This window comes from Mastomys coucha, unplaced genomic scaffold (assembly GCF_008632895.1).
Source record: "Mastomys coucha isolate ucsf_1 unplaced genomic scaffold, UCSF_Mcou_1 pScaffold15, whole genome shotgun sequence".
In the NCBI taxonomy this organism is placed as follows: domain Eukaryota; kingdom Metazoa; phylum Chordata; class Mammalia; order Rodentia; family Muridae; genus Mastomys; species Mastomys coucha.
This window is the reverse complement of record NW_022196897.1, coordinates 56,723,673-56,748,316: the sequence shown is the minus strand read 5'-3', so window position 1 is coordinate 56,748,316 and position 24,644 is coordinate 56,723,673. Positions and strand designations below refer to the sequence as shown.

The 24,644-nt window shown below is 35.9% G+C and overlaps 1 protein-coding gene and 1 long non-coding RNA gene across 3 annotated transcripts in view; one reads left to right on the top strand and one right to left on the bottom strand.

Moving 5' to 3' along the window:
• The window catches only part of Ubr3 (ubiquitin protein ligase E3 component n-recognin 3), a 140,578-nt gene that overhangs the window by 33,185 nt on the left and 82,749 nt on the right, over nucleotides 1-24,644 (bottom strand). The window contains exons 24-30 of one of the 2 annotated variants that reach the window (XM_031370552.1): nucleotides 22,783-22,871; nucleotides 21,075-21,224; nucleotides 16,709-16,842; nucleotides 12,474-12,584; nucleotides 9,371-9,583; nucleotides 6,978-7,114; nucleotides 696-781 (exon numbers count right to left, since the gene is read on the bottom strand). In XM_031370552.1, coding sequence (XP_031226412.1) covers nucleotides 696-781; nucleotides 6,978-7,114; nucleotides 9,371-9,583; nucleotides 12,474-12,584; nucleotides 16,709-16,842; nucleotides 21,075-21,224; nucleotides 22,783-22,871 — 920 coding nt within the window. The remainder of the gene's footprint in view (nucleotides 1-695; nucleotides 782-6,977; nucleotides 7,115-9,370; nucleotides 9,584-12,473; nucleotides 12,585-16,708; nucleotides 16,843-21,074; nucleotides 21,225-22,782; nucleotides 22,872-24,644) is intronic. The other variant, XM_031370551.1, reaches the window with a different exon arrangement.
• Nucleotides 18,336-24,644, top strand: part of LOC116090282 — a 56,712-nt gene continuing 50,403 nt past the window's right edge. The window contains exons 1-2 of the long non-coding RNA XR_004118629.1: nucleotides 18,336-18,727; nucleotides 19,632-19,715. This is a non-coding gene — a long non-coding RNA (uncharacterized LOC116090282). The remainder of the gene's footprint in view (nucleotides 18,728-19,631; nucleotides 19,716-24,644) is intronic.

Here is a 24,644-nt window from a genome sequence, read left to right as displayed (position 1 = left end):
ATTTCATGTTTGTATTTTCTTAAAGATTTATTTATTCATTTATTATATGAAAGTACACTGTAGCTCTCTTCAAACACTCCAGAAGAGGGCATCAGATCTCATTAAGGATGGTTATGAGCCACCATGTGGTTGCTGGGATTTGAACTCAGGACCTCTGGAAGAGCAGTCGGTGCTCTTAACCTCTGAGCCATCTCTCCAGCCACTCATGTTTGTATTTTTATGGTACAAATTTTGAGGTATTTTGCTTTTAAATCAATCCTAATATATATCTTTTCAAAATTATATATATATATATATATATATATAATTTTTATTTATATATAGTTTAAATTTATATATATATATTATTTTTTAAAGCTGATATGTATTGCTATTGGATATTATTAAGTAACACTGTAAAATTTCTTTCAAAAACTTGAATTTTTTTATTTCTGAGAATAATAAATTTATGTAAATCTGATCAATTAGACATTTATATTGCTGACCAATCACAATATATATATATAGACAAGGCTAAATATCCACATTGTTTTTATAAGGATAGTAGCATTTTGAGCATTTATGACTTTGAAAACTGAACTTATATGAACAGAATTTAAAGGAAAACAAAACACTGAATGACCATTTTGCCTAACAGGCTTTCAAAACAGACATAAATAGAAATCTTCTAAAATCTAACACTGTTCAGTACTTACTCAAACAAGACCTTTTACCAGCTGTGCTTGCACCGCCTGAGCATAGACTGCCTCCTCTATGAATCAATTCCAGCTCCAAATTGGTTCTGTAAGCAAAGCATTCAAATCTATCTCAGTTCTAGGCTAGGGAGACTGTTTTTATTGACATATTTCAACCAAGGTGGAAAATAAACTCTTCAACTTTATTACTTGCAAAAGCACAGTTTATGCAGTATTAATGTTTTTTCTGATACTTAGCAATTAAAAAGTAACAATTTATCCATCTTTCTTAGATGTTTAAATTTAAACCTGTAAAAGAATTACACATACAACTATGTAATTGTTGCAAAGTCTCAGTCACTTGCAAACTAAAAACTGGGCCTTAACAACAACAAAAGCTTTATAAGCCTATATATAAATCTGATGAAAAATATGTACTTCAACTGTCAGCCACCAGGTAGATAATCACTGTCAGTAAAAAATACAAGGCATACTGAGTTTTCTAACAAGGAAATGTTTTTCATTCATTGGAGATTAGATGGTATCTGGAAGTTAGTATCAAGAAACAAAACCAGCAACCCTGAAGCAACTATGGTCAACAATCATGGTCTCTTTTATGGATTTCTACATTTTCAGTTTTTTTAAAATATATTGTATAATTATAGTGGTAAAGATCAGTACTGCTCACATACATCTGAAATTACAAGGCATTTAGCATTAGCTTACCAAATAGCAACTATGAGTAAATTGATGCTTCAAAAAGCAAGCCTATGAAAACCGAAATGCTCTGAGTAACAATAGAACAATTTTACCAAAATAAAAAATAAAATTTGAGTTATACATCAACTGTGCTCTATTTCAACCATATCACCTTAAATATTTATTTTCAACAAAGAAGACTGAATTAACTAGTTTATATCCAAAGTATGCTAATGAAACACCCACCCACCTCCACCCCCACCTTAAGGAGAGGTGAGATTTCCAGCTTACTCTGCTGCAAATTCAAGACGACTACATCCTATTTTATTTAAAAACAAAACATTGAAACAGGTTCTGGCTATACTTTAAAATAATATTTCACATATAACATACAAACTTTAAAATATTAATATTCCTGAGTCTGTACATTTGCCACCCATTTCTAACAAAATGGTTTCATCTTCTTCTGAGGGTGGGGAAGATGCACTTTAACATGAATAATGTTCCTGCTCAGACCTCCATCTGGCTGCTGCTGATAAGGGCATCTGTGTGACAAGGGAATTTTCCACCCTTCAGGCGATTTGCAATGCTCACTGAACTTCTAAAAACCTACCAGCAAGGAAGCAGGGACAAGGATTTCATATTAGTGGACAGAAAGCGAGCGCGGAGACCAGCATGTGTTCCTTCATCAAGGGAATATAAATGAGATCAATATATTTTGTTTTCACAAATCTTCTGTTGCCTAATCTGTAGAAAAAAATTAATGGCTATATTCTCTTATAAAAACTATGATTTCCTAGAAAGCACTTTTTAAAGTACCAACCAAATACATAAACAAATCTTACAAATCACTGTCAGAACCAGTATGTCAACTTTCATCTCACTACATTTATAAAAAGTCACTAAATTATAACAACAATTCTGTTTATTGGATCACCAAATATACTTTAAAGGATGACAAATTAGTTACTATGAATTTTATTCTAAAGAAAATAAATCTATTAAGTCTGACATTATTTTAAAATATGGTTGGAAAATCTTCTATGCAACATTTCTATTTCATTTTATAAAACTATACAAAAAGTTAATGCATAATATTTAGAATTTAAAAAAAAAAATCAATGTCAGAGGCCCTAAACATCAATACTGTATTGCTTCATTTCCACCCAAACTTTAAAACTCACAAGACTAAGCCATCAGGTGGACATGTCCTCTATTACATTCCACTGTTGAAAAATCACAGCAATCTGCCTTTCTCTTCTGAATGGATAATACAAAAATAAGCATAATTTGGGAGTGAAGTTTTTATGCTTTTTATTCTTGAAGAAAGGTAGATTCTATCTTCTGCACTTTCTACCACAAACATATCCAATGAATTTGGCAGCAGAGAAAACCTCTACATTTCAAAGAATGACAAGACTATAGAAAGCTATCACTGTGGACTTAGATACAAGAACATTAAAAGTCCTTTAAATATATATATATATATGTATATATATATACATATATATATATATATCTGCCCCTTTATCTATGTCCAAAGTCTGTGCTCCCGTTATGTTCCCCTTCTTATTGTTATTTTTAGGGCAATAATTTGAAAAACAAATGTGCATGCATACATACACACACAGTCACAAAACAAACAAAAATGTGCGTGCACACACACACAGACAGAGAGACAGAGACAGAGAGACAGAGAGAGACAGAGAGAGGGAATCTAGAGAACAGATCTGAGGTCTTGATCCAGCCACTTCATTGTCCGAGCATGTTTCTCTGTTGGGTTGAAAGCCTAGAATGAAGACACAGCTCTTCTACGAAGCCTTTCTGAGAAAGAGTAAATTTCATATACTTTGTTTTAATTAATTTATATTCCCTTTTTGAAGTTCTACAGCATTTTACCAAAATAAGATTTGTAGAACCTATTTTATTCTGTTTTATATACAATGTTGCTTAAGCAACCATGTCTTAATGTCTAAATCCCTAATGATACTTACCAATATGCTTTATTAAAAACAAAAACAAAAACAAACTAACAAGCAAAAAAAGAGCCATGTAAGACTGGGGAGATGGCTCAGTGGGTATGGTGCTTGCCTTGCAAGCAGAACTCCTATACCTACATAAGGCCACATAGATTTACCAGACCATCTGAAAGCCCAGCATTCAGGAATGAAGAGAGAAAATCCCAGAGCAAGGGGCTAATCGGATACCTAAACAGAAAGCTCCAGGTTAAATGATTGAAGAAGAAACTCCACATCAACTGCAGGTTACACACACATATACGTGCACACACACACACACACACACACACACACACACACACACACACACAAAAAGACATATACATACACACACATAGAAAATTACTTATAATTCTTAAATTATAACAATAATTTATATATCCTATGTTTATATATCCTATAATTAAAACAACAAAAGAGAAAGAAACAGGGCAGGCAGATTGTTTTCAAGGGGAAAATTACCTCAAAAAATAGTTTTAAATCAAAAGCAAAAAACTAATAGGGTTCAGTTTGACACTGGGTAGGGTGGCTTATGCCTGCAGTCCCAGCTACTCAAGAACCTGAGAGGGAAGAATTGCTCATGCTTAGAACTTTGAAATCAGCATGTGCAGGACAGTCAGATACTACTTACAAAGAACATTACTTGGCACTTTAGAAAGTACTCCTCTTGTTTTCAACATAATTACTTTTAAAGATCTAAACTCACAATACAGCATATGAAGATATATATTCATTCTACTGAATACTAATCCACTCATGCTTGAGAGATGTCTGTTCATCTGCATCTCAAATGCCCCTGTGTCTTTTCTCCACAAGTTCTATGTTTCTCACAGTTGCACACCTAGAGCTACATACAGACCAACATCTCTGTTCATGACTTAAATACAAAAGTTCTTGGTAAAAAAATCAATTACTGAAAGTCATGTCTGTCTTACTTTCAGTAATTCAATGAGTTAATATTAAAGGAAGCCTTCTTACCCAGTATAAACTTTTCATAATCCATTTTTATGACTAATATTTGCAACAGAACAAAAATTTCACGAATAGGTTGAAATGTATAAAGTTGCTCTGGTTAATTTGAGAATTAATTTTCAAAAATACATTCCAAAAATTTCCCTTCTGTTGCTTTCAAAAAAGCTTTTTTCCACAAAGGGTCCTCATGTAAATCAAATTAAAAACAAAGATATGTACCCTTCCTATCAAAATACTGCATCTCCAGCCGTCAAAAGAAATATTCTCTTCCCAAATATCAAAAATTTTATGCTCCCTAAAGAACAAACCAAATTACTTCCACAGCTAGGAGAAATTCAACTCAAAACCTAGAACTATGTCTTATTAAAATGCCAAATATAAATATATCTTCAAGTTCTGAGAATCACAAAGAATCACAAATAAAGCAATTCAAAGTAAGTTTGAATTACAACTTATTTCATAAATACTTACTTGAATAACTTTGAATTGCAACTTCTTTCATAAATAGTTAATAGTTTCAGAAATATTTTCTCTGAAAGGTAAGTACTAACATAGTTCATAGGATTTAAATATTTAAGTAAAGAAACAAACTGCATACTACAGTAAAATAAAAGCCTAGCATCACATCTTGACATTACGTTCTGCTCAATATGATAAAAACCTTTTTTCTTCATTCAGATCCCAATTTTGAGTCACTTTGGCCCTCATTTGTTTTCTTCGAAACAGCTAAGAGACTTAGGGAGGGGCTGCAAGCTCACTGAGACTCCACATGTGCTTGATTATTCTAATCAGATAATCACTGTCTCACTGTTTGAGGTTATTACTAGGGTTCAGAGAGGGATGGGGATGGCAGTGTGACTTTCCTGTTGCTCTGCCTGTACTTTTAGCATATGATCCCTGTCCTTGCTTCTCTATAAAAGAGAAAAACACTGAATCCATCTTCCTTTTAGCATAGCTTTTGGTCATAAGTTATTTATAGTTTAAGGCAAAACACAAGGACCTAAATTTCAGCCAAATTATTCTTTAATGAAACTGTTTAATTTATCATATTATAGGTAAATTCCATGATCATTCCCATTCAATCAGGATCTCAGGATCTCCTATTAATGCCAACTCTAGTGAAATTGAAGGCATAATATACAAGTGAGATGAGTGAGTGAGAGAGAGAGAGAGAGAGAGAGAGAGAGAAAGGAGTATGTGTGTATGTGTGTAAATACAACAGCTGATCTGTATTCAATTGAATTTCTATATAATAATTACATATTATACAGAAGCTATGCATGATCCTAGATCCTTAGTAAAGTTAAATTTAGTTTTATAAGCATATTTAGTTATAAGTATGTAATAATCAGTAACTCTCCAGAAACAAAATAATAATTATATACCTCACCATCCAAAAAAAGCAAAAACAAAAAAGCATTCTGGATAAACAACAGCCTAGGAACGTACAGAATAGGAAGTTGTTTTCTAGCGCACAGATACTTCTGTAACAACCTGGGTCCAGCATTTATGTTTTTCAGACTGAAGAGTAAGGTAGGTTCCTTATCTTGAGCTCTAACTTGCTTGCTGAAATTCTTCTAAGTCTGGATCCATTTTCCTGGGTTTTAAAGGTTACATAAACTCTTTCACTTACTGTTTTATTACATTGCTATGGGAGTGGGGCAAAGAGATTAAAAACAGAACAATCTATCAAAGGCGAACACAAGACAGGAAGAAAGATGACTAACTGAAAAACCAAACCCACTGAATCTTGACTCAAATGATCTGAAGTCCAGTCTGTATTTCTGTCAGTAAGTTGCTGGATGGCTTCAAGTCCCATCATCTCTCTAGATCTTACCAACCACAATACTATATGAACAAAAGAAGACGTATGCTTGCAAAGACATACGAGGCTCTATAGTATCGCCTTTAGCAGGATGTGTTTGTTCGTGTCTAGCTGTATATACCTATTTCTTCCCTGTTTCCTTCTTTTACGGCTCTCCATTTTCACATATTCTCCAAAAGTCCTGCTTAGATGTGTGCACTGGTGATGATCCAGCTACTCAGAAATTTAGCTAATGCTCCCTAATTCAAAAGATGAGAAAAGTGCTGCTTCCCTGAGCCTACCAGCCAAAAGCAGAGGCAAGAGCACCTGGCTTCTTGCTTTCTCTTCCTTTGCTGGTTTTCTAAGTCATCTGGCATTTCCTAGCATACTAGGAGAGCTCTCACTTGGTTCATGTAAACAAAGAAACAAGTTCCACTCTTGTAGCTGTAATCTCTGTAATGCAGGCATGTAAAGTCATGTTTTAGTTCTCAGCATAAGCACTTGACAAGACTTCTTCATACATAAAATGCCATAGTTTAAGGGATTTATCTTCCCCAAGTATTAATAATAGACTTTCCCCCTTATGTTTCATGATGTTCAACAGCAACCAAATTGTGTATCAAGTAATTTAAAAATAACTTCAGGAAATAACCTCCTGGGAGGTTATAAAACTAGCTATACTTTTAACCAATATTAAAGATACATATCCTTTCTTTAAACAAAAACAAATGGTAACATAAAACAAAGATTCACTAAACAATAAAAAAAACTAATACTAAGGAAATACTAATATATATTACATATACCTACCTAGCAACAGAGTACATAAAGAGAAAATCATTGTCTGGTGAGCCTGGGGTCTTGCTATAGTCTCTGTATTTCTTCTGAGTGGTATTTTTTATATCTTTCATTACAGATTCCATTTCTTTACTTAAGTTGGTTTCTGACTATAAAAAAGTGAACATACATATAAAACTCACATTAATTTTCTTTAGTAATAGCTTAAAACTGAAATATTTATTATATAAACATACTAAAAAATTAACATTAAATCAAAGAAAATGTAACATGAACAACTTTGCACAATTTAGTGTATAGAGAAAAGTCAATCAAAATGGAATCTATCTTATTCAAATTCTGGATGGCAACAGATAATATCCAATTATGATAAAACCCAATTATGAATTATTCAGTTAGCAATACAAACTTTAGTCTAATCTAATAGATACATAATACTAAATAATATTTTAGAATCACTTTCATATTTCTAAAAAAGCTGACTTTATTTAAGTTCAGTTTTCAGAGAAAACTTTGTCCTCTACTTTCAGGCAAATTTTAAATAAAATTTATATACCAAAACCCTTTAGATTCTAAAGTTAGTTTTCATTTGAGAAAGTAAATGTCAAGAGATAAATCTGAATGATTTAATGTCCAAATTTTTGTTTCAAAAGCTTAATTTAGTGGCAGAGCACTTGCCTGGCATATAAGAAGCCTTAAGTTCAATTCCTAACACTACAAAAAAGTAGAATGGCAGTAAAGTATGTCACACCCTTAGAAACCGTAACAAAAATCTTTAATATAGGGAAAACATTTTAAGAACTTAAACCACACAAATTCTGTTGGTGGGGATTAAAAAACAGAATCATTTAAGCCAATTCATATTATAGAAGACTAATTTGTAGTGAATGGTTACATAATATTTTCTAATATATACAGAGTAAATAAAAGATGTGTGTGAAAGTTCTTAATTTTTACTACATTAATGTGGTATGTGTACACATGCACACACACATATGGGTGGGCTCATGAATACTATGGCACATGTGTGGAGGTCAGAGGACAATTTGGGGTAGTTAGTTGTCTCTTTCCATGACGTGAGTCCTTAGGAATTAAACTCAGGTTATCAATCTTAATCTCAATATAATGATATATTTTCAAACATTGTATTTGATACTTATATGCTATATTATATTTGTACATTGAGACAGTCATGTACCATGGTACAGAATAGGACACATATACTTTGGTGGCCCCTTAAAATTATATTGCCTAAAGACATCAAAAACACTTGGTTTGTATAAATACATTTTGATGTTCACACAATGGCAAAATTATCTACTGATGCCATTTTCGGAATGTATCCATTGCTAACAAGCAAAATAACATATATGCTTTAAAAGCTTTGCTTTGTTTTTAAATATTTCAACATCTTTAAAGAGCCTAACCATATTTAAGCTTAAGCTGGCTAGTTTTATGTCAACTTGACACAAGCTAGAGTCATCAAAGAGGGAGCCTCAGTTGAGAAAGTGCCTCCATAAGTTCAGGCTATAGGCAAGCCTGTAGGGCATTTTCTTAATTAGTGACTGGGGAGGGGGAAGGGAAGGTCCAGCTCTTGGGAGATAGAGGCAGGCAAATCTCTGTGAGTTTGAGGCCATGCTCTACTAGCAAGTCCAGGACAGCTTGGGTTGGTTATACTGAGAAATCCTATAGATAGATAGATAGATAGATAGATAGATAGATAGATAGATAGATGGATGGATGGATGGATGGATGGATGGATGGATGGATGGATGGATGGATGGATGGAAAGAAAAGAAACAGAGGGAAGGAGGGAGAAAGGGAGAGGGAGGGAGGGATAGAGGGAGAGAGAGAGAGAGAAAGAGAGAGAGAGAGAAAGCAAGCAAGCAAGCAGGTTAAGCAAGCCATGAGGATCAAGTCAGTAAGCAGCAGGCCTCTGCATCAGCTCCTGCCCCATTTGAGTTCCTGTCCTGACTTCTTTGGTGTTGAACAGTGATGTGGAAGTGTAAGACAAATAAGCTCTTTCCTCCCCTACTTGCTTTTGGTCATGGTGTTTCATCCCAGCAATGATAACTCTAACTAGAACAAAACTTAAGTTCATGATCTGATAGTCTTAATACATTAAAATTATAATGATTTTCACTAAAAAAAAAGCATAGCGTTTGATAATTTCTTCTACAATTTTCATCCTGCTTTCCAATAAGCACAAACATAAGACAAAAACTTCTAAAAATCAATTTCTACTAAATGCATAAAGGCCCAGGGTAATTTAGGAAAAGAAAGAAAAGACTGTATGGAGCAGGGAAGAGATGGGACTAAAAGGAGGGAGGGAGTAGAGGAGGGAGAAGGGAGAGAACTGAAAAACATACAAAGTTAATAAGTTAGCCAGGATATTTCTGCCTTACACTGATGCTTACTGGGAAAGCTCCCGGCCGTCCCTGCAGCTCCTCCACTTCCTTTATGAGATCTTGTGTGCTTTTGTTACAAGGGCGTTGCCAAAGGTTATTTTCCACATTGCTTCCAGGGTAACACGGAAGAACACTGTTGGCAAACTGTCTGCAGAGGGGACACGTGAATTCTCCTTTGTCCACTGAGAAGCCCTGAAGAACCTGGTCATTCTGAAAGATTAAATTAACAGAGAGATGAAAGATTCATACATTTGTAGTAAACACAAATTACACTACCATAGTTTACAGTAAATTAGCATACCATATGAAGAAACACATCTCTAAAATGTCACAAAAAAAAATGTCTCTGGTTTAGTTGTCAACAGTTAACAAAGCACTTCTTATAATACAGCATTATGCCGTAATCACATGCAAGACACTATCCTTTCTTAAGTAATACCACAATATTTTTTTCTATTTAAGGAAACCTTTAATATCTTTTTTCTGAGGAAGCTACATAAAGTCTCAATTATTTACATGGACCACAAAGTCCTTTACAATCTGGTTTCTCACTAGTTCTTTAAATATACAGATATAGATATAATGATTCAAAGGTACCTTACTTCATCAAATGTTTGGGCACACTTCAAATGGTCACTATGATCCTGAATATTCTTTAAAACAATGCTCTTTGTCCACCAAATACACATTCTGATGCTTAATTTAACTGTCAACAGATTCAGAATCGCTGAGGGGACAAACCTCTAGGCATGCTTCTGAGGGGGTTTCTAGATTGATTCACCTGAACTGAGCGCCCCTCTCTAAGTGAGAGCAGTACCATTTCATAGACTAGGGTCTGCCCTGGGAGAAAGAACAGTGAAAGCAAGCTCTTCTCCCTCTGCTTCCTGACTGTGAATCAACATGGTCAGGGCCTCGTGCATCTGCAGCGATTCTAGACTCTGCTCGCCATCCATCTATCCGTCTGTCCTTCCCTTCTTTGCATTCTTCTATTGCTTTTGGCAAGTATATCATCACACAATGAAAAAAGTAACAAACACCATAAATTCTTGAATAAAGGATCTGTCTTATTTAATGTTGTATCCCCAAGATTCATCACAAAATGTACAATATTCTAGAAACTAAATAGTTATTGAAATGGATAATGTGCTTAAGAAGCATTTCTTAGTTATTAACTAGCTTCTGAATCCTGTATCCTAGCCTGTGCCCTTTTTGCTCCTTCTTGGAGTAGAAGTCAGTCCTGCTTCTGCTGAGGAGCCACCTCCCTGTGTGCTGTCTGCCACACTGCAGAAGCTGTGCTCGTTTGTAGGTAACATCCTCTTTCTATTGTCCTGCTGTCTCTCCTGTCCTTTCTCAGTATATGAATGTGTTCAGATCTGCCTCATTCAGAATCCTTCCCTTGACCTCGCATAGGATAACTAATTCATTAAATCCTGACTTGATGAAAGCATAGCAAAGTCAACAGGCAAACTCAGACCATGGACTGAATACATGAATGGCATTCAGACAAAGGAAGCTTCATCCTATCAAGAGGAAAACAAGAAAGTATTGGGAAACCACTGACACATTTTAGGGAGGGAATGAATTAGAGCAAGGACATGAGTATTGAAAGCAATCACAAAGAAGTCAAAAGAGGGCATACACCAAATATCAGTGGGAATAATGAAGGTAGTGCGTTCTCTCTCTCTCTCTCTCTCTCTCTCTCTCTCTCTCTCTCTCTTTCTCTCTCCCTCTCTCTCTCTTCCCTTCCTCCCTCCCTTCCTCCTCTCTCCCTCCCTCCCTCCCTCCCTCCTCTCTCTCCCTCCTCTCCCTCCGCTACTGCCCCCTCTCTCCCTCTCAATTAAACCTCTTACACATGGAAAAAAAAAAAAAAACAATAATAAAGGTAGACTAATGCCACGTGGTACTCAAGAACAACCACTAGGGTCCTGGCTGTGACTAAACGATGAGGAACAGGAAGGAGAGAAATGCTTCCAAGTTAGGAATCTGTGAAAAGAAAATTCACTTCTATAGTAGAAATGTTTTTTTAGGAACTCAAAGACTAAAAAAGGCTTTAGCTGTATGCAAGGCAAGGGAAGGATACTGAACCAACCGACCACAGCTTCTGCAGTGCAGCAGACAAAGGACTGCACAGCACACAGGGAGCAGAAGCAAGACTCACTTCTACTCCAAGAAGCAGAAAAGAAGGGCAGGCTAGGATACAGTCACTTACTAGGGAACTGTACTGTAAATGTAAGGGGGGGGAGGAGTGTGTGATGAAGACACACTGATTTCTTGGTGGCATAAGAAGAAACAAAGGCTGGTGAGTGAAGTTCTTAGGATTCAAGGCAATTGTCTGGATGTGGAATGGCAGACTTGGAACACTGCTGTGGTAAAGAGGAAAGAAACATGATGACAGCAGGACCTAAGTTAGTAAATGTATTTATAGGGCATGGACATAATCTCAGTCCCTGATATAGAAAATCTTAGGTTTGCATAACAGTTCACTTAGTGTTATGCTTTTCTACCATCTTCTGGCTCACTTCTATGTCTAAAATCTAGAGGCTGACTAATGCCTGGGAATAAAGATAGACTAAGCTAAGTACAGGGAAAGTGGGGTTAGGAGAGAGCTAATGATAAGGAAATGTGCAAAGGTTAAAGTGCTGAAGACAGTGAAAAATAAGACAGGGTGATCACATGACAAAATGATCCATAAGGCAGTGGAGCTTAGCACTACAGAGCAACAACAACCAATACTAGGGCTGGAAAGATGGCTCAGCAGTTAAGAGCACTGACTGCTCTTCCAGAGGTCCTGAGTTCAATTCCCAGCAACCACATGGTGGCTCACAACCATCTATAATGGGATCTGATGCCTTCTTCTGGTGTGTCTGAAGAGAGAATGGTGTACACATATATGTTAAATAAATAAATAAATCTTTAAAAAGAAAAAAGAAAACACCACCAAGACTAATACTGCTAATTGGGGAGTCATAGGAGTCAGCTGCTAAAGTATAAAATGATGACCCTTGGACTGAAGAAGAGGCACTGGGATGTGTATGGTGTAAAAATCATAATACCTGCAAAGGTAACAGACACCTTTACATTTTCTTTCTAATCAACTTACCCGTAATGACTCCATATAGGATTTATGACAATCTATGTGCAATGTGTGGCCACAAGTTTGTACATAAACACCTCCTTCCCAGCCAATTGATACTGCCAAAAGGCAAGAACTCTTCAAAGAGAAAGAACAACAAAGACAATTAATTTTAAAGAATTACTCACATAAAAAAAAAAAAATCATGAATATATTGACATACATTCAACCAAAACGGTCACGTTTTCATGTATATCCTAAAACATAGTTTGTAGCTTTTTGATATAAATTAGCATGATAGCCCTAAAGATCTTTAAAATTAGAATACTGTAAGTTTTAGTTTCCAAATATCTGAGCTTACAATAAAGGAGAGTAAGTATCATAGACAATGTTTTTTCATCCTATAACATACACGTTCACAATATTATAGTTCAGGGGTTGGGACGATGGCTAGTCGGTAAAATGCTTTCCATAAAAACATAAGGCCTGAATTCAGACACAGTACATATGTCAAGCGAGGTGCAACAGTAGACGTCTGTAATCCTACACTGGGAATATAGATATAGACAGATACATCCCTGGAGCTCAACTGAACAGAAGAGTTCCAGGTTCAATGAGAAACTCTATCTCAAAACACGAGTCAGAAAGTGACTGAGGAAGGCACCCAACATCAACCTATGGGGGTACACATGAAAACACACATTCATATAGAAAAATTATTCTTGAGCTGAACTATATTGTTGCTGGTCGGGTTATATATCATATATGCACTAGCTTTTCCATTTCTACCATCAACAGTTTTGCTTTTGGAATACAGACCTCTCTCTGGCTTCCATAATGTCAATCTCCCTTAGTTTCCTTCCTTGTTTCTCTTACACTTCCTTTTTTTTACACTTAAGGGATGTTTGTACTCCTCAAGGGAGTGCTACTCTCATCACTGAAACTGTACCTGCTATGGATTTAGTAATTTCACCTAATCTATAATCCTGGCTGCCTTGCCTGAGGGAAGGAAAGAGGAAAGGAGGGAGGAAGGGAAGGAGTGGGGGAAGTGAGGGACAGATGGAAGGACAGACAGAAAGAGCTATATAGATGGTTTTTTCCCAAGCCAGAAACCAGAAATTTCTAGTTCAGTGTCCCTCGACTAACATAAAATCACTATGTCAAAACTCTTATCATCCTCCCAATAAAGCTTTCTCTTCCTCTTGATTTAAAACTCCACAAGCACTTACTCGCTGTCAAAAAAATTAAGTCATTCGCTATCAACCCTTATTTACCTGCACACCACAATGAGTTTCCAAGTCCTATTACATACTACATATAAGCTAAAGACTTCAAAAATCAAAGTTTCCCTCCCTTTCTGTTTTTCCTCTCTCATTTTCAACATTTGATCTGCCAAACAGCATTTAGGACGAAGCCTGAATTCATCCTGTGGGATTTGCAGTAATAAGATAGGCAGAGTCATATGAGGTACAAGGGACATGAGTGACAACCACATAATCAAGTACTTGAAAGCTGCCATAAAAAATGTTTCTACACACTTAAAAATAATGTAAATCTTTACATTTTTCAATGTTGGAAGGAAATTTACATATCATAACACAAGGTCTTTAAGTGTTTCTAAATCCAATGTTCCAACAGTAAATCAAAGTTATTTATGAGAACACAGGGGCTGGCAAGATGGTGCAGCAGGTAAGAACATTTGCCGTGCAAGTATGAGGGCCAGAGTTTAATCCTGAGAACCCACAGTGTAAAGGAGACAGCTGATTCCCCCAGAGTTTAAGCCACATGCACATACATACATATAAAAGAAAGGCAAGAATACAATGCCTCTCCAGATAAGGATGTACAGCAGCATAGACCACACACTCACAGCAGGTAAGCAGGGTCTATTGTTACAAACCAAAAAGAACAACAGGAGGCTTGTTCATCTGTCTTATGTTTCAGAGATCCTTAAAATAGAAACAGATTTGAGGGCTACATCATCTCCAAGTCAATGAGTAGTCAGTCAATAAACATGCTGTTCTCTTCAGCACAGTGTTATAAAAATGTAAGCAATCTTAACCTTTAGAAACAGTAGCTAGCTTTTTGTTTATTAAGTACTTTTGAGACAGGGTCTAATGTAGCCCAGGCTGTTCTTGACTCACTATATAGCCTAAGATGGCCTTAAACTCTTGATCTTCATGCCTCCTTTGAAGTACTAGAATTACAGGTGTGCTAGCACCCCCTTGGCCAGTAGTTAGTTTTAAAACTGAAGGTAGTAGTCACTGGTCTCTGTAACAGATGTCTTATTTGAGTTTGCTAGAGTCATGAGAAGGTGTTTTAGAGAGATTCTAACTGTATGTCCACTCGTTGCTGTGCTAAGTGCTCACCACTGAGTCTTCATAAATTCAGTGTTTATGAAAACCCCATTTGGTAACAGTGCTGTCCCTTTTTATAAGATAAGAATGACAATACTATTAAGGTCATTAAGTTGTAAGTGATAGAGGCCATGTCAAAAATCAATTCCATGGCTCAGGTTCCCTCTCTCCCCCATGTCACATTTCCTTGTTTCTACAGTAAACATATATGCTATTTAACAAAACTGTATTTCTGTGTGTAAATTATGCAACATGCGCAGCTTAATTCTATAATTCATATTAACACTAATCTAGTTATTCTCCTGCCCATGAGTCTAGACTGTTCTAACCAAAACCCCTGCCCTCTGTGTTAGAGTCATTCAGTAACAAGCCCAGGGAGTATACCCCAGAGACCCTGAAGGAGGATATAAAATCAATGTAAGCCCTGATCTTCAAGCACAAGTTCAGGAAACATACCATATATCTACTAAAATGTATACAAAAATCATTGCTATCAAAAGAAAAATCTAATTAGTCATTAAACACAAGAAACAGCAGTCAAGGTCAGTTCAGATCCTTTAATTTAAAAACAAGCAAACTTATTTTGAAATGCACAATTTTGCCTTAGAAAGAGATAACCAACCAATCTTCTTTTATTAGATCTCTTTTCTGCACAATTATCGCACTGGGCTATATTTTGATTGAATTTTTTTAAAAAAAATCTTCAGCCGGGTGTGGTGGCGCACACCTTTAATCCCAGCACTTGGAAGGCAGAGGCAGGCAGATTTCTGAGTTTGAGGCCAGCCTGGTCTACAGAGTGAGTTCCAGGACAGCCAAGGCTACACAGAGAAACACTGTCTTGAAAAAACCAAAAAAAAAAAAAAAAAATCTTCAGGCCTGGGAGATGGCTTGGCAGGTAAAGAAAGACTTAGAACCTGAAGACTGTGGGCCACAGTTCAGATCCCAGAACCCACAGGAGAGCAAGGCAGGTATAGTAGTCTCCTGTGTACCACATGTGTGCCTGGTGTCTGCAGAAGGCAGAAGAGTATGTGAAACCTCCTAGGACTGGAGGGAATAAGTTGTGCGCTGCCATGTGGACTCTAGGAATTAAACCCGGGTCCTTTGGAAGAGCAGCCAATGTTCTTAACTGCTAAGCCATCTCTCCAGACCTCAAATAAATATTTTCAAGGAGAATTCTGTTGGTTAAGATTGGTAAGATTGTGTTAAGATCGTTTTTGAGGATTTCTTTTTATTTCTGTGTATGTATCGATGAATGCGAATGTGTCGCATGTGTACAGGTCACCATAGAGGCAGAAGAAATTTATTAAGTTACTACCCACATACTATTGTTATTACTCTTCCGTTAAACTTCATGGTTTGAAGTCAGAATGGCATTTTAATAGAAGAAAATAATTTAAATTAAAATTCTGGAAGCAAATCATCATCAATCTTTCCATCGAAATTACGATTCAAGAGAAATGACTCAGCTGTTAAGAGCACTTGTTGCTCTTACAGAGCTCTGATCCAGTTTCAGTTCCCAGCACCCATATGATATCTCACAAGCATCCATAACTCCAGATCTGATGCTCTTTCTACAGGCACCAGGCACACACATGGTGCACTTATATATATGCAGGCAAATCAGACATACACATACAATAAGTAAATAAGTAAATAAATAAATAAATAAACAATGATGCAATCCAAGTGCTAGGGATAAAGTTCAGTGGTAAATATTGCTTAGTATGCATAAGACCCTAGATTCAATCCCTAGCATTATTAGCAGGAAGAGGAGCAGGAGTTGGAGAAGGAGAAAGAGGAGGAGGAAGAGGAAGAGGAAGAGGAAGAGGAGGAAGAGGAGGAAGAGGAGGAGGAGGAGGAGGAGGAAGAGAAAGACTGAAACTGTTATATAATAAAAATACTTACATCTTTAAAATAACGCTGCAGTAACGAAAGCCTCACATCGTGGACTGCTGCACATGTGTCCCAAGGGTAAATTTGTCCCTCTTCAGTGATCGGCAACTTTTTTGGCTCCACATTGTCCCGGCACTGGCCTAAAACTAAGTAACAACAGAGATAAAAGTTCATTAAATAATTTAAACACCTTATTTTCCAAAACAACCCAGGTTTCCACCACAACAACCAACAGTAAATTTAAAATCTTTCAATTTTTTTAAATATCAAAAATTAATTTGAGCTGGTAAGATGGCTCAGCAGGTTAAGAGCACCGACTGCTCTTCCAAAGGTCCTGAGTTCAAATCCCAGCAACCACATGATGGCTCACAACCACCCATAATGATATATGACGCCCTCTTCTGATGTGTTTGAAGACAGCTACAGTGCACTTATATATAATAATAAATAAATCTTTGGGCTGAAGCGAGCAGGAACTGAGCAAGTGGAGCTGACTGGAGCGAGCGGGGCCAACCAGAACGAGCAGAGCAAGCAGAGTTGACCGGAGCGAGCAGAGGTCCAAAAATTCAATTCCCAACAATCACATGAAGTCTTACAACCATCTGTACAGCTACAGTGTACATATACATAAATAAATAAATCTTTAAGAAAAATTAATTCTATTTAAATGTCAATCATGAATGTTTAAATCTTTTATTTAAATGTTCTGAAGGTCTTAATCCTAGCACTCATAAAGCAGAGGCAGGTAGATCTCTGTGAGTTTGAGGCCAGCCTGGTCTATACAGTGAGTGAGTTTCAGGACAAAAAAAAAGTAATGTTTTAGTTGTCAAGTAAATAAAGGTACTATGAAATATATTGTGAAAGTGTTCACTCCTAAAGATGGTATTGAGGTATGGTGGCACATTCCTTTAATCCAGCACTTGAGAGTAGAGGCAGGAAGATCTCAGTGAGTTCCAGGCCAGTCAGGACTACAAAGTGGGGACTCTTTTTTTGGGGGGGGAGGGGGGCGGTTCGAGACAGGGTTTCTCTGTGTAGCCCTGGCTGTCCTGGAACTCACTCTGTAGACCAGGCTGGCCTCGAACTCAGAAATCCGCCTGCTTCTGCCCCATAAGTGCTGGGATTAAAAGTGTGCGCCGCCACCACCACCCAGCCAAAGTGAGACTCTTATATCACAAGGATAATAATAAAATATGTAAGTATGAATGCATGGTGGATGATTTCCAAGTCTGTCACTAAAAGGACCTAGAAACTACGCCTACTTCATCTGTGAACATGCTGTATCTCAGGGATAAAAAGGGAAGCAATGCTGCTGGGAAGGTGAAGCAGTGAGCCCAAGGCTGGAGAGACGCATGAAGTGACAAAGACAAGTGCTCCGTCACTGAGGGGGTAACTTATAAGGAACTAAGGAAGAGAAACAGGACAAATTAAAGAAATTTAGTATCAGAAAGCATGATGCAAGTGTTAGGTGTTATGTTCACATACTCAGACAAAAAAAAAAAGTCTGGTAAAAGAAAAAGGCCAGGCTGGAGAGATGGTTCAGCGGTTAAGAGCACTGACTGCTCTTCTAGAGGTCCTGAGTTCAATTGCCAGCAACCACATGGTGGCTCACAACCATCTGTAATGGGATCCGATGCCCTCTTCTGGTGTGTCTGATACATGAAATAAATGGATAAACCTTAAAAAAAAAGAAAAAAGAAAAGAAAAAAAAAGGCCAAAGTATTTAACCTTATGGGTTACCAACGCCATGTTATAGGTATCACCTAGAACAGAACACTCTGACATGGAATCCTCCTAAAGTGATGCCATCAGAAGGAACATACTGTGTAATACCCTCCTCCAAATGTTTACTCTGAACCTCACAAAAAGAGAATAATCACATGAATTCACATGTTCAGTCTATGGAACAACCAATCTTGAGCAAAGACCTTGAGAGATTCAAATCAAAGGAAGCCACACAAATGACAACTAAACAAAGAGAAGAAATATATGCTATAAAAGATGCTGCTGGTTCCTACCACAAAGAAAAGATGGGTAGGTAAGGTGAAAAGTATGTCAGTTAGCTGTACATATTCACTCTACAAAAAAGACATGTGTTAAAACATCACAATTATTAAATAAAAAACAAAAAAATTTAAATTTAGATAACTGGGGAAATTTGAATACAAACATAATATGAAATATTAATATTAAATTTAATGATTAAAGTAGTAATGCTGTTATTATATAAGAGGATGTCTCTGATTTTTCTTCTGGAAAAGGATGTTTATGCTTTATGACTATATATATATACGTGTTTTCTGAGAACACAAAGTATCAAATGTTCAACTGGTAGCAGGTAGCAGGTATTCAATTTTCTGCAGACACAAAACATGGAGAAAAAATTGGGAGACAGACATAAATATGACAGAAGGAGGAAAAAACTAATACTATAATTTTGTAAGTATAAAACATCAAAACCCAAAAGGATTACAAACACAGACACATCATATCACACAGTGCATATACGTTCTAAAACACCACTGCACCAATTTTATGTATTTTTCAATGTATCACTGAAATAAAAATGGTACTTTTTAAAAATGCATCTGCATGGGAAGAGCTGCTCACAAAGATGGAACAGGTGTACATGGCACACCTGGCTTTCAGAGAGATTTAGAGTAGCTATGGAAATAAAGCAGGGAATCAAGAGGATGCTCAGCTAAAACAGCACACTGTGTGACCCTACTACACTAGCAAATTCATTCACTAGAATTTTGATGAAGGTGTTTGCTTCTACACTTGATAATGCATTCTAGTGCTTATGTATGAACTCACATGATAACCTCACATGATAATTTTGAAAATATTCCTTCCTCTTTAGACATTTCAGGAGGCTTGATATTAGTTCTTTTAATATTCAACAGAATTCACTTTCCTGTATTTTCCTTGTTGACAGGGATTCTGATCTCTCTGCCTCTGTACATCCTGAGTGCTGAGATTATAGGCATAACTATTATCCCCTAATTATACATCTGTGCAGGTAAGCAAATATTCTACCGATTGAGCTGCATCCTAAGTTCAAGCCTTTCACTCCAATCTACTTGTGTCTTTAAGTCTAAAGTAAATTTCTCCTTTAAAAAAATGAATTATCTCTTTTAATTTTATGTGTATTGGTATTCTGCCTGCATGTATGTCTGAGTAAAGGTGTTGAATCTTTTGCAACTGTAGTAATAAACAGTTGTGAATTGCAATGTGGGTGCTGAAAATTCAACCTGGGTCCTCTGGAAGAGCAGTCTTAACCACTAAACCATCTCTCAGCCCTAAAGTGAATTTCTTATCCATAACATACAGTATGGTCATCTTTAAATTTCACTGTCAATCTCCATCTTCTAACTAGAAAATTAAGTTCATTGTATTTCAAATGATTACTAACAAAGAACTTAATTCTACAATTATGCTATTTGTTTGCAATTTGTTCCTTACTTCATTCATTACTGCAATCTTTTGTAATTAAATTTTCTAGTGTAGGATTTTGAGTCCCTTTCCATTTCCTTAATATGGATTTTTATTGTTTTCCTGATGAGGAGGTTGCCTTTGTGGTTACCTGGAGGATAGAATTAACATCTTCACTTTGTAAAAGTGAATTTTAAATTAATATCTACTTAGTTTCAATAACATATAAACCTCTATCCCACTCCATTCTCCATATTTGCCTCTGTGTTTTTCGTATGAATGCCTGTATGTTTTACTTAAGAACACTACTGACAGCAGGCGGTGGTAGTGCATGCCTTTAATCCCAGCACTTAGGAGGGAGAAGCAGGCGGATTTCTGAGTTCGATCGAGGCCAGCCTGGTCTACAAAGTGAGTTCCAGGACAGCCAGGGCTACACAGAGAAACTCTGTCTTGAAAAAAACAAAAGAAAAAAGAAAAAAAGAAAAAAAAAAGAATACCACTGACACTAGGTTTAAAATCTAGATATGCAGTTCTTTACAGACTTAATTTCTTCATAGATCCTGCTGAAGAAGGACTAAATCCATCAAGGTGAGATCATCTAAGAACTATTACTACTTAAAAATATCTCAAAATAAGAAAAACACGAACAACATTCAGACAAAATTGTAAAATGTTTTAAAAGATATATTGGCAAAGAGCAATCTACATGTCGTATCAGGAACTACTTCTGCATGCTATTTCAAGAACCCCAAGAAACTGAAGCAGAACTGGCAGGATATGCCATTTGTAATTAGAATATTTAAATGGACAACAATGATAGACCTAAGAGGCTTATAGATTTTAGAACAGTTAAATCAATGAGAAAACTAAACTCTAATACGAGCTCTCATTTAACACAGATGCCATTATCTAAAATGCTTCTATCAAAAAGTTCCTTTGAATTCACCTGATGATGCCTGTAACAGTACAACCAGTCCTGTAGGTCTGTCTTCTGAAGAAGGACCACTCTGTCCACAGATAACGCAGTCATACACAGCCTCAGAAACTTGCGGTTCTGCTGTGGTAATTTCCATAGGAATATCGTTCTCAGGAGAATCTGGAGGGGGAAAGTTATAACTCTTAAAAGAAAAATCCCTCTTCAATATGCACTCCACAGAAAGATCTATTTCAAATACTTTTTAAGTTAAATACTAACAAAACTGTATCATAATACAACTGAGACCATTGTTCAAGTAAAATGTCAGCTCTAAGAGAGACCAAAAATGTGAAGTTAGTTAAAACAACTTTAAGTAATGCATGATTCAATATTTTGCTTTTGTAACAATTAAAGGTAAAAATTGATACTAAAAAACAGAAGTAAAACTATCCATGAGCTTGTGCTCTTCCTGAGATTAATTTCTAGTAACCACATAACCATCTGTAATGGGATCTGATACCCACTTCTGTCATGCAGACATGCATGCAAATAGCAAATAGAGCACTGATATACATAAATAAAAAACTCCTTAAAAAGACTGTATATGAGAAAATTTTAATTACATTTTAAGGAACAAACAAGTCATTTGTTTTAATTTATATAAAGGTTCTGGAGAGAGGAAATTTGTAAGATGGCAAACCTTTAAAAGTTGGTAGTAGCATAAACTATGATCATATTGGAAACACTGGTTCCTAATTCTCCATTTCAGTAATATCTCTCAAGTAACAGTCACTAAGATTATATAAGGAAATCAATGTCTATCCTCATTATGTATTAATAAAGCAGAACTATTACAGAAAATAACAATGATCTGGTAATATATCACTAAAAATAAGAAATTAATAGCAAGGCACACAGCAGACACAGAAAGGTAAGTATCAGGTATTTTCACACATATGCAGAAAACTCTAAACTTAAAAGATAATAATCTGAAAGAAGAACTTTGGGAAAAAAAAGAAAGGGGGAGGAAAAACATATTTTTTCAAATAGACTGTTCATAGCTTGACTATCACATAGGAAAATGGTACTCCTTTTCATTATAAAAATCCTAATATGAACTGAATTAAAAGGTGGACATGATTTTTACAAATATTAATGTGTTGGCACTCAAAATATTTTAAAATATTTTTAAAATCATTATATTAAGCATTACATTTAATTAATTAATAATCATATTTTAAAATATTTTTAAAATCACTATAAGGACCTTAGGATAACATCAGAGAAGACCATCAAAATAAATAATCAAATACTTACTGACAGACTTGACATATGTGAGGAACAGATTTATAGAGAACCAAAAGTCACCTTCACAACTGCCTCTGCTCAACAACAAAATGGCTATAATAATGATCTCTAACAGGCAATATGGTCCAGAGGGTTAAGACGCTTGCCCTCAACCTGACAACTTGAGCTCCATCGCCAGATTCCACATTGTAGAAGGGAAGAACTGATTGACAAAGTTGTCCTATGACCTCCACATACACTGCGGCATGGGCACACCTGTACCATGTGCACACACAATAATTAAACCACTAATCTGATCATTCCATTACTCTACTGTTTAAATAAAGACAGTAAATTATCTCTACCATTTAAACTGGTAAACATTCAGATTAAATTATCACTATAAATAATAACTAATTGTGAGAGTTTCAAACTAAACTTTTTGACTTACCAACATCCATTGCAGTTTCCATAAAGCTTTTCTGTCGTGAGGCAAATTCCGCGAGCAATTTCTGCTGCCTTTCTCTAGCCTTTTGTCGCCTAAAGAGAAATACAATTTTAAGTACATGATGTATTCAAAACTAATCTACTGTCTTTCAGGAACATATGATGTATAAAAGGCCACAAAATCAAAAACTACCTACTTCCTATATTACTATATTAAATTTCATGCAAGATTTTAATGTTCCTACCTGATTCTATCCCTTCCAAACAGCTTCAAACCTAATGTCTGTATAAGTAAAAATAAAAGCCAATATCTACTTTAAAGTATGGAACAAGAATAGATTTAAAAAATCCTAAATCCTATACCAGGCATTCCTAATTTTAGCAAAGTGGCTGGATACAAGACTAACTCAAAAAAATAAGTAGCCTTCCTAATATGTAAATCACAAATGGACTGAAAAAGAAATCAAGAAAACAACGCCTTTCACAGTAGTCTCAAATAATATAAAACATCTTGGGGTAACTCTAACCAAGCATGTGAAAGACTTTTATGATAAAAAAAAAAAAATTCAAGTCCTCATGAAAGAAGTTGAAGAAGATATCAGAAGATAAAAAGATCTCCAATGCTCATCAATGTGTAAGATAACAGTAAAAATGGCCATCCTACTGAAAGCAATCTACAGATCAATATAATCCCCATCAAAATCCCAACACAATTCTTTACAGACTGTGATGGGACAATTCTCAACTTCATATGGAAAAAAAAAAAAAAACAAAAACACCCAGGATAGATAAAACAATCATGAACAATAAAAGAATGGCTGGATGTCTTGTCATTCCAGACTTCAAATTGTACTACATAGCTATAGTAATAAAAATGCATGATTCTGGTATAAAAACAATGGAATCAAAGGCCCAGGCATAAATCTACACACATATGAACTACACACTTGAGTTTTGATAAAGAAGCCAGAAATGCACACTGGAAAAAGACCACATCTTCAACAAATGGTGCTAGTCAAATTGGATGTTTGCCTGTAGAAGAATATAAATAGACCCATGTTTATCACCCTATCCAAAATCAAGTAGATAAAAGAAGTCAACATAAAACCAGATGCACTAAACCTGATAAAAGAGAAAGTGGGGAATAGCCTTAAAGGCATTGGCCCAGAAGATGACTTTCTGAACAGAGCATTGAAAGAGCAGGCACTAATATCAACAATTAATAAAAGGGAAATTATAAAACTGAAAAGCTTCTGTAAGGCAAAGAATACCAATAGGACAAAGTGGAAGCCTACAGAATGGGAAAAGATACCAACTCCATATCTGATAAGAGGGCTAGTATCCTATATATATATATATATATATATATATATATAATTTAAGAAACTAGATATCAAAAATTGAAATCTAATTTAAAAATGAAAAACAGATCTAAACAGAGACTTCTAAATAGAGGAATCTCAAATGGCTGAGAAACACTTAAGAAAATATTCAACATCCTTAGCCATCTTATTGTAGTTTATTTTGTCATGTTTGGTTGTTATCTCTTAGAAACTAGTTCTTTTCTAATGAGAGACAGAAAGGGAGTGATTCCAGAGTGGAGGGAAGGTGGGGAAGAACTGGGAGTAGTAGAGGGAGAGGAAAATATACTGTATGAGAAAAGAAACTATTTTCTTGGTTTTTCGAGACAGAGTTTCTCTGTGTAGTCCTGGCTGTCCTGGAACCCACTCTGTAGACCAGGCTGGCCTCAAACTCAGAAATCCGCCTGCCTCTCCCTCCCAAGTGCTAGGATTAAAGAAAGGCACTCAAGAAGAAGGAAGACCAAAAGGTGGACATTTCATTCCTTCTTAAAAGGGGGAACCAAAT